Source organism: Ruditapes philippinarum, unplaced genomic scaffold (genome assembly GCF_026571515.1).
Source record: "Ruditapes philippinarum isolate M1 unplaced genomic scaffold, ASM2657151v2 ctg471_1_1_1_1, whole genome shotgun sequence".
Classification (NCBI taxonomy): domain Eukaryota; kingdom Metazoa; phylum Mollusca; class Bivalvia; order Venerida; family Veneridae; genus Ruditapes; species Ruditapes philippinarum.
Window position 1 is genome coordinate 1 of NW_026853363.1, and position 10,564 is coordinate 10,564.

At 34.5% G+C, this 10,564-nt stretch overlaps 1 protein-coding gene across 1 annotated transcript; it reads left to right on the top strand.

Annotated features, from left to right (window-relative positions):
- Window positions 1-6: 6 nt before the first annotated feature.
- Window positions 7-9,800, top strand: LOC132736636 (coadhesin-like). The gene is made up of 8 exons (XM_060723801.1): window positions 7-19; window positions 556-618; window positions 1,253-1,382; window positions 4,827-4,949; window positions 5,371-5,541; window positions 5,892-6,062; window positions 8,313-8,477; window positions 9,385-9,800. The coding sequence occupies exons 2-8, from the start codon at window positions 565-567 to the stop codon at window positions 9,783-9,785; spliced, it is 1,215 nt and encodes a 404-aa protein (XP_060579784.1). The 5' UTR covers window positions 7-19; window positions 556-564; the 3' UTR covers window positions 9,786-9,800.
- Window positions 9,801-10,564: the final 764 nt, after the last annotated feature.

A 10,564-nucleotide genomic window follows, 5' to 3' on the forward strand; every position in this document is an offset into this window, starting at 1 on the left:
GGAATGTGGGGCAAGACAGGTAATTGTACTTAAAATGTGGCATTTAGCTTGTCAAAAAACCAGGACAGTAAAATAATATAAGAATACTTAAAATAATATAAAAACTTAAAATAATATAAGAATACTTCTGAATGCCACTGATTTCGTCAAGTACCTTTAGATGGAGCGGTGGAACAGTGGTAAAGTGGTATTTGCCTCTCAACGAGATTGTGGGTTCAAACCATGTTCCCACATATGTAACCACTACTGGTTTGTTCCATAATGGTAAACGGACATTTGCCTCGCTAAAATTTTTGAACGGCGTACAATTGCACATAAAGGGACGCAAACGTCTAGGGGCAACTTTCAAGTGGGGGGGGGGGAGTCCTAGAATAATACCAAAAATCTACAAGACTAGTAGTGTTTTAGCTCAGAAGCATATAGGAAGACATAACATTACCCCTCACTGTTAATACAAGTGTACCACGTTACTAAGAACTGTTCGACATAAACCTTAATGTGTTACCATTTTTATCAATAATTAAGAAATAATGAAATGACATCTTTTATTCCCAGTCGTGTTACATGGACACAATGTCATCTGGACAAACCGTTACCCTAGGATGTACAGACAACCAGGTATGTCTTAATCTGTAAGATAATCAATAAATTATTACGTGTACGTATTATATTGAATTATATTTCATCTGTGCATCTTGAATGAATTATATTAATTATATCGCGGACCTTTTTTAATAACATAGAAAAACTACATGAAGTGCAAAAAAGTGATAAGTATTCTTTAATTATAATTCAAGAAGTGAGCATCAATCTTAAATAGATGTTCAAATCGAAAAGAATGTGGTAGTGTCCGTATAACAATTACATGATGTCATGGCAAAGCCTATCCTTTCCCAATGTTTTAAGGTCTCATTCTAAATATAATGGCTTGTCAGTAAACTTCGTGTTTCTGTTAGTTTATTTTAAGATAACGATGTCTTGTTGTAGTGGCAAATCTTGGGAAATTGTCATCTGATAGTTGATTTCCAAAATTAGGTTATTAACATCGTAATTGCGACTATATCAGGTCACCGTGGTGATTATTTAGAGCACATAGCATATTAAAGACAATAAATTTACAAACCTACATTGTAGACACATTTGTTAAGATATAGGTTGACGTACGATTATAAAAATTTTCTTTGAGCGCCTTATATCAACAAATTCTAAAAGTACATATGTACATCCTAGATAAATTTATTTTTACGAGCAGCAATGTGGTGTGAGTGCTGGTGCGGCCGGAAGTTTAGTTGGTAGAGGTGTTAACAGACGACAACAATCCCAATGTCACGAGTGTTGCAGCACGGATAAATGCAATAAGAATCTTTGTTCTCATCTGACACGTAAATACTCCAAACAAAACAATTTTGTTTTCCCCCAAACGAATCACCATTTTTTTTAAATCTGTATCAAAATAAAATTATGAGTTATCAAATAATGTCAGTACTTTATAGTTTAACACTGAGTGGTTGGAGGCATCTTTCGGACAAAATACTGATTTCAGTTATATTTGTGAACATGTTATCGTGTATATGTATACATGTCAAATTGAAAAAGAATGCATTAAAATGTCCTTATATTAGTATTTTAGGATATTTATCTTCTTGCATTATGCATAAAAATGTGGAGACAGTCAAAATGTATTTTCGTATTAATCGATAAATTATTAATACTTTTTAAATTTTGCAAATTAAAATGTTTGGCTATAAATACATATTAAGATTCGCACAGAAAGGGATTCCCTAGCTAAACCCGGATTTGTTTTTATTTGTGTAAGAAAAATATAATAAGTGTAAAGTTTTAAGCTGCACGCCTCCAGATCAGCCAACTTAATCGGAGAGAATCGAACCTGAGAAAATTGTACTGAGATTTAAAGAAGAGTAGAATATTCTAGATTCAAGACGAGTAATGATTTACATGCTTTGTGTAATGAATGGTTGAGTGCCGTTTACTACGGAATACCGTTAGGGCCATCGTGGTTATACGTTAACATACAGAAGGCGACAATGCGAGAGTGCGACAATGCGATGACGAGAGTGCGACAGTGCGATGACGAGAGCGCGACAATGCGATGACGAGAGTGCGACAGTGCGATGACGAGAGTGCGACAGTGCGATGGCGAGATAGCGACAATGCGATGGCGAGACGGCGACAATGCGATGACGAGAGTGCGAGAACGCGATAGTACGATGACGACAGAGCGATAGTGTTATCGCTCTGTCGCCATCGCATTGTCGCACTCTCGTCATCGCATTGTCGCACTCTCGTTATCGCGACATCGCATTGTCGACTCTCGCCTTCTGGTGGACGGTTCTAAACTGTTGGCGAATAAGCTGACGGTATAGAATATGGGATAATTTTACTTTTGTCAATTTTTTTTCTTTTCTTTTCTGTTTCTTTTTTATTATTTATTTGTTGTTTTTTCTGTATAATAATAATGTTTAAATGAAATCATAAATTAATAATAAGAATCATTTTGTATATAAATACTGAAAGAGTTATACAAAGACGGAAAATGTAATTAATTGTGTGAAACTTTAATATCCTCAGATAAAAATGATCTTATGTTGACATTTAAAAGATGAAAAAATAAATAAAATCATTGTTTATTACTTGTATAAAAAAGACAAACGAAATATATTGATAGATCGTCTTCAGTGGTTTTATTGTTTTGTAAGATGAATAATTTATTATATTACTAACATTGTAAATAAAGATATATGTAATTAAAAATTTACGTCAACAAATAATTTTTTCTATATATCTAACATAAGTGGTCAACAATTTTCACTTTAAGATTAACTTAACAGCAGATCCTACTACAATGTATAAGTTTAATTGGTCAGCATATTGTACTATAGCCAACTGGCTCCGCTGGTGGACATAGTGAGATCATGTGTTTCAATGTTGAAAAACACATCTATCCATTAAATTTAATGCGAAAAAATTCATACTGTTTAGTTTTGTTGTGTTTTTTTTTTGTTGTTGTTGTTGTTTTTTAGGGAAACATGCAAAATTCAAATTACCAACTACCTGCCGTTAGGTAGTGGGGAATTAAGAATAGCCAACTACCAGCTGGTGTAGTAGTTTATTCGAATATCAAACTACCAACTACCTATCAAATTGACGCTTCTTTATATTTTTATCAATATCTAAGATCGAGCCATTTTTGGTGCTTGGTGAACATAGCGTTTTTTTTATTTCTTAAAGATAGTAAATAATATGATTAAATAAAAAAAAGAAATATAAAAGATAATTATACTAGATTTATGTGTCCACTTGTTTTATATATAGCCAAAGTGATTTTAGCTCAACCTTGAGAAACTGCTTATGAACAGGGGAAAATGATATTTACAGTGAAGTTTTAATTTATTTTGCAATGTTAGTAAAAATTGGTTTATGGTTCATGCCATATTTTCTTCTTATACTATATGGTCAGCAGACTAAACTTACGATGCTTTAGGTACACATGTATACTAGAATCTGCTGACCAGTTAACCCATTCCCGCATAAGCATTTTGTGAAAAATGGCTGTTTACATTGAAACCCACCCCCCCCCATGTTACACAAGTTCAAATTGCTATGAAACTATAATGTCGGTGGTTTTACTCATTTACTCAGGTACTCGTTTTACTATTACAAAAGGGAAGGTGAAAAGGCGTGAAAACACGTCTATATGAGGTAAAAGGTAAAACATATATAACAAGAGCACCGCTAGGCGGAACATTATATGCCCGAAAGTGCTTTTTAGTAAGGATGAAACGTTTGTAAGACATTACATGAATTAAATAAAGTATTACCTCCTTCAAACAGCAATCCTTCAATAAAGTTTGACTATTGTTGGCCAAATGGAACTTAAGTTATACTCTGGAAACTGTTTTCATTTTTGAGTTAAAAGTGACCTTGAACTTTGACCTTGTGACCCCAAATTCAATAGGGGTCTTCTACACAATATGGACAATCATCCTATGAAGTTTGAACACTATGGGCCAAATAGAAATGAAATTGACAAATTATCCAATATTCGATACCGTCAGCTTATTCGCCAGCAATTTAGAACCGTCCACCAGAAGGCGAGAGTCGAGAGTGCGACAGTGCGATGACGAGAGTGCGACAATGCGATGACGAGAGTGCAACAGTACGATGACGAGAGTGTGAAAATGCGAGAGTGCGACAGTGCGATGGCGAGAGTGCGACAATGCCAGAGTGCGCCAGTGCGATGACGAGAGTGCGACAGTGCGATGACGAAAGTGCGACAATGCGAGAATGCGACAGTGCGATGGCGAGAGTGCGACAATGCGATGGCGAGAGGGCGACAATGCGATGACGAGAGTGCGACAGTGCGATGCCGAGAGTGCGACAATGCGATAGTGCGACAGTGCGATGACGAGAGTGCGACAATGCGATGGCGACAATGTGCGATAACAATATTGCTCTGTCATCATCGTACCCTCGCATTGTCGCACTCTCGTTATCGCACTGTCGCACTCTCGCCATCGCACTGTCGCATTCTCGTCATCGCACTGTCGCATTGTCGTCATCGCATTGTCGCACTCTCGCATTGTCGCCCTCTGTATTTTAACGTATAACCACGATGGCCCTAACGGTTTTCCGTAGTTTGCAATATGTAATGCCGTTTGGAATGTCTAAATTACTTTTCTTTGTTCACACCACAAAATTTTAATCTTAAATAGATTTTCAAAATTTAAATAAAAATTAGGATTCATCTAGTGGTGAGGCATGCCACTTTAAGATCATATTTTTAATGAAAGAGAATATAATTACAGCTGGAACATGCATTGATGACGCTAAAGCTGACTGTGCATATTTGAACACATTTTTCGACATATGTCAAGATATTCATCACGCAAAGTTAGTATGTCCTAACTTCTGCAAACTATGTCCATTGGGTAAGTATATGTAAGCTATAACTCCCGCAATATATATACCTCCTTTTTACCTTTCGCGGACATGGCTTATCTTCCCCTATATATCACATCCTGCTTTAATTGACATAAATTTGTTTATTCAAGTACGATAAGAATGGAAGGAGTCGAGATAGGGTTGTATATGCATTTGATATAGATGTTTTTGGATTCCAATGTGGCTATGTGGGGTATGATAGGCATTTGATATAACTTTTGGTCCCTTGAGATGAAAACGAGGTTGAATTCAATATGTATTCAATTGATACATTTTATCCCATAAGCACAAAATAACGTATACACCGTTTTGAGATTCGCGATCATTCGATATGAAATATAATTTTGCAAAATCAAAACAAATGAACAGCAGACTAACACAGCTGTTTTTCACTCTATTCTTATTTAGTGGATGGAAACTGGGCAAGATGGTCTCAGTGGTCACCTTGTGATGTCACATGTGAAAATGGGACTCAAACTCGGACAAGAACATGCACGAATCCTGCCCCGGCACAAGGGGGTTTAGACTGTATCGGCTCAAACATATCAACTATATCTTGCTCAAAGGAACTTTGCCCAGGTAAGCATTTTTCTTAAACTTGCATTTAATTTTCAAAGAATGTTTCATGTACTCTAATTTATCAATCGTAGTTATAAATCACCCAGAATCACTTATAGCTTTAAACATGCATACGTAATTTGATAGGTTTCACAACCAAGAAGGATTAAAATAAATTGCAATTCAAAAGCAAAGAACAATTATAGAAATGTAAATATCCGTTTAAGCCTTATTTTTCCTACTAATAATGCATTTCTCCATTTCGATAGATATAAGTATAAAGGGTTAAAACCATTTTGCCACCTATCTCAGTTTCTCCCTTTCGATACATATATGTCGAAAGGCTTAAAACCTTTTGCCACTTATTTTAGTGCATGGTGGATGGACAAAATGGTCGAGCTGGGACGCGTGTTCTGTAACTTGTGGTGTAGGTATAGAAAGGCGACATCGTAATTGCTCGAACCCGATACCAGACAGAAACGGACTTCCATGTTTTGGCGACACATTAGATGATAGAATATGCTTACCCGGTCCATGTGCAAGTAGGTTTAATAAATTGCTTCAGTTTGTCATAACTTAATCATGTATGTGTTCGGTAGCTAAATCTTCTTTTTAAAATCTAAATTTACAGAAATTGAAAAGCAATTCAGTGACACACATTTAAAATCAATACCAATGTTTTTTCAATGTATTTGGATTTATTACGGAATCTTTATCGTTAAAATTTACATCACTCACGAATCATCACCTAAAACATAATGTTGGTAAATTTTAATGTAGCCTTTAAATAGAAAATAAATGTTAATATAATCTAAAATGAAAATAACACGATAGGTTATAACGACACCATAAGATATTGTATTAAGAGTCTAGAGAGTAGTGGCGACACACTTCTCCGTCGTTTGTCCGTCCGTCCGTTGCCAAACTTGTCTGGACTATTTCTCAAAAAGTACTGGAGCATTTTCAACCAACTTTATAGGAATGATTAGTAATGAGTCTAGTTGTGCATATAGTCGGCATTTTCTGGTTCAATGATTTTAGACAGAATTATGATCCTTTAATGATTCTTATTTTTAAACAAGACTACTCCCCTTATACTATTCATTGCAATTCAATTAAACTTTACATGATTGATCTGTAGCTTACGTATTTGCGCATATTGCACAGATTTTTGGCTTGAATGATTTTTAATTGAGTTATGACCCTTGAATTAAAAAGGTGTTTTTTGTGTTTGTCACTTACACAAAAGCTTGTTCGAACTTCTCTTCACAAACTTCTGGTGCAATTTCATCTAAGCTTTACAGGAACGGAATGACTTTAACTAAGTGTAGTTGTGCATATCATCGGCATTCTCCGATTCAATAAATTGTTAGAGTCATGAGCATTTAATTATTTTCATTTATAAAATTTGTTTGGACCAATAATGCAATTTCAATAAAACTTAACAGGATTCATTGGTATCTTATGTATTAAAGCATAATGCATGGGTTTTATGGTAGAATTATTTTTGCTAAGTATTGGTCCATGTAAAAAATATTTTTGTGTCTCATTGGCTATCATGGAGTGACACATGTGATAACTGACGGCTCTTTTTTCTCAATTTTTTTATTTAAATATCTTGTAATATCTTATAGCAGTTTCCAAACAAAAATACTCATTAGTCATATACATGAATTATCTTTTTCTTTTGCTTTCTGTCATTGGTATTATTAAATAGTAAAGTAGTATTTTGTACGGCGAGATGATCCAGAATTACCTGGAATTTTTTTTATAATTCTGACATATGTCATGTTTTCTTCATTAAATTTGTACCAGTGCAAAGTTTGATGTTACATCTATTTAGTCATTTGAACATTAGATTATTGTGCAATCAAGTTTGAAGTTTTCTAGATGCGACTTTTATTTATTCAAAAACGTCGTCATGTCATTAAAACGTCCAGAAAACGGCACTTTCATAAACATTTGTTGACAGTCCGAATAGTATACATCAGACACATATAATATGACAAAAGAAACCTGATACAAGTATCTTGTTAGTCAAACAAAGGGTTTTTAGAAGTATAGACTTTTTTCAGACTGTTTGGATTAATCTTAAAGATAATCCGTATCGTTGACGAAATAGGAAATGCGCATGACGTTGACGTTTTCCGTCACTGTGGCGCTTGAAAGAAAAAAAACAAAACAATCAACAAATGTGCTGTCGTATGAGGCTTGCAGAAAATTCAATGAAATTATTCTAATATTTCTTTTTGATGAATTGCATATTTCTAAGATTAGTTTTTTAGGTATTTATTACATTTATCCAAAATATATTCCTATTGAAATTAAGAAAATCCAAGCCGATGGATTCATTTGATTTAAAGTATGTAATTGGAACATAAGTATTCACCCGATGGATAATAAAGCATCGATCGATATTCCAAGTACTTGGAAAAACATTTTAGTATCGTTGTGACAACGTTCAGACTGTGGCACATGCGCATTGTTATGTTTACTTAAATATGCATGTGGTGAGCATAATGTCTTTAATTGTTATAATTCTTGTTTCCTTGTAAAGAGAATATATAATGCCTTGTTACAGTGTTTTTGTATGAACATTAAATATAAACTATAAAATTTATGGCTTAAAAATGGATCGTCCCTCGGACTGGCTGATATCCTTTTAATCTAATTAAGTGTAAAATGGTTTGAAAAGTGTTCACCACATCGTTTATTTAATTAATTTTTTCGACATTGAAGAGGCAACAAAATTGTAGAGATGACTTTTATATAAGGCGTTTGGTGTGTTTAAGATGGTGGTTGGACTGACTGGGGACAATGGAGCACCTGTTCAGTGACGTGTGGGGACGGTTTAAAGTCTAGATCACGTACCTGCACAAATCCGTCACCCTCGCCACAGGGAAAATATTGTGATGGAGATTCTTTAGAAGTTGTTTCCTGTAGGAAAAGCAGTTGTAGTATGTGATAACATTGATATATTGTTCATAAACAGTAGAATGAAAACGGTTACTTTCAGCCCTAAATTGGCTTGAGAATATGACACCCATTTTGCTATATTTTAATGCAAACCTCGGTGTCATCACAACCTCGTGTTATTTTAACTATACAGAATTTTACTGCCATTATGTATGAAGCTTATAGACACACGTCTGGATCCAACTAGTACTGAGCAATGAGTGTAAATTTTCTTGCTCAAGGAACACTGGCTCGTCCCTGACGGGGTTAGAACCCACGCGGATGCGATACTAAGGTTACTATTCGGTTGGCTATGCCGCCATCATAACATGTCTTTTAATCATAATATCAGTATTACTAATGTGTCTAAGATGTAAGATTGTGATTTGCAATGCTACAAAGGTTGAACATTTTCAGAGAAAACGAAGGTGCAAGCTTGTTGAAAGCCTATAACTTAATGGATAATATCATTCTTTAGAATGATATGCACTTAAGTTCTCTCAGGGTATTCTTATTTGTAATGTGCTTATAAAAGTTGTTCTTGCCTTTCTACTAATCATTTGAGCTCCGTCACGACAAAACCAACCTAATGGGTTTGCGATCAGCATAGATCTAGACCAGCCTGCGCATCCGCGCAGTGTGATCTGGATCCATGCTGTTCAGTTTCTCTACTTGTATTAGAGTTGGTAAGAAACATCATTGGTCCTGTTCAGACTGCACGGATGCTCAGGCTGGTCTTGATCTATGCTGGTCGCAAACCCATTATGTTGATTTTGTCGTGACGTGGCTCATTTTTTACTATTTTTAAGTATTCGTGTATATCTATGGCTGTATAGTCCACCAATTATCAAACTTATCAAAGTAAAAATCATCATTTCAATAGTATTTGTTACAAATTTTGTTTTATAGGTCCAAATATAGTATTTAAAGCAAAGAATGTAACAAACAGAATTCCTGGAAATGGAGGCACAGTTATATTTGGCTCTACAATTGTTAACGGAGGAAATGCTTATAATACATCTACTGGAATCTTCACTGCACCTGTCAGCGGAACGTACTCATTTAGTATACAACTGTGTGCACAATCCAATACAGAAATGACAGCAGACATCATAGTTGACGGGACAATATATGCGGCCTTATATGTATATGATAAAGATAAGAATCCATGTGGTAGTACAGATACAGCTGCTGTTTTACACGGACAGTCAAACGTATTTGTTAAATGCACTACAGGTTGTACGTTCACTAATATATTTCAAAATAGGTATTATGTGAACTCGTTCTCTGGATATTTGATTCACCAATAAACTTATCTTTTTGTCAATTTTCTCTTAATTTTTAGTATTATTTATTTCTTATCGTCGCGGCGTTGTTATCGTTATAATCATAACAAACGCACAAAAATCTTGTATTATGGATGTTAAACTGTTGTTGTTGTTCTCTTCATTGACAGTGAAATTGAAACATTTAACTGTTATTGATAACTTTGCCGCTGTTCGGGAAATGCGTACTGAACAACGGAAGAAATTTGTATCTATCCAAAAATTATACAATGCTTACACGATAGCGATAGTGCTTTTCATTTGTATAAACTACAAAACGAAGAAGTTTTTAAGAACTTTTTAACAGGTAGAAACACAGCAAATGACTTACGACTTAAAACATTTAAGGCTTATGACAATTATTAGTAATTCCTGGAAATAATCAGAATGATTCGAAAACATTTTGGACATCCCTTAAAAAATTTGGTGATCATGTAAATGACAGTTCACCTATTAGAAGTAGCATATTCATATATGTTTGAAAATTGTAATGAAACCAACTTTGACAAACGCAAAATTGGTAAAGTATTTATATATATTTACTCTCTTTCATCAAATCTTACTGCAAAGTTGCCTACATAATTAAAAAGTTTATGCGAGCAGTTTTTTTTTTTTTTTCTTTTTGGTTGTTGTTGTTTTTTTGCGTTTTTTTTTTTTCATCTTAAGGTTTTTACCTAAAAATATTCTTTTTCGATGATGGCTGAAAAAATATTTTAGGGAATTTTAAAAAGCAAAGTTCACATGAATCTACAGGTTCAAACGGT

Coding starts and splice junctions, on each gene's coding strand:
- LOC132736636 (XM_060723801.1), top strand. CDS start 565: ATGGACACAATGTCATCTGGACAAACCGTTACCCTAGGATGTACAGAC. Junction 4,950..5,370: donor CTGCAAACTATGTCCATTGG/GTAAGTATATGT, acceptor ATTCTTATTTAG/TGGATGGAAACTGGGCAAGA. Junction 6,063..8,312: donor CTTACCCGGTCCATGTGCAA/GTAGGTTTAATA, acceptor GGTGTGTTTAAG/ATGGTGGTTGGACTGACTGG.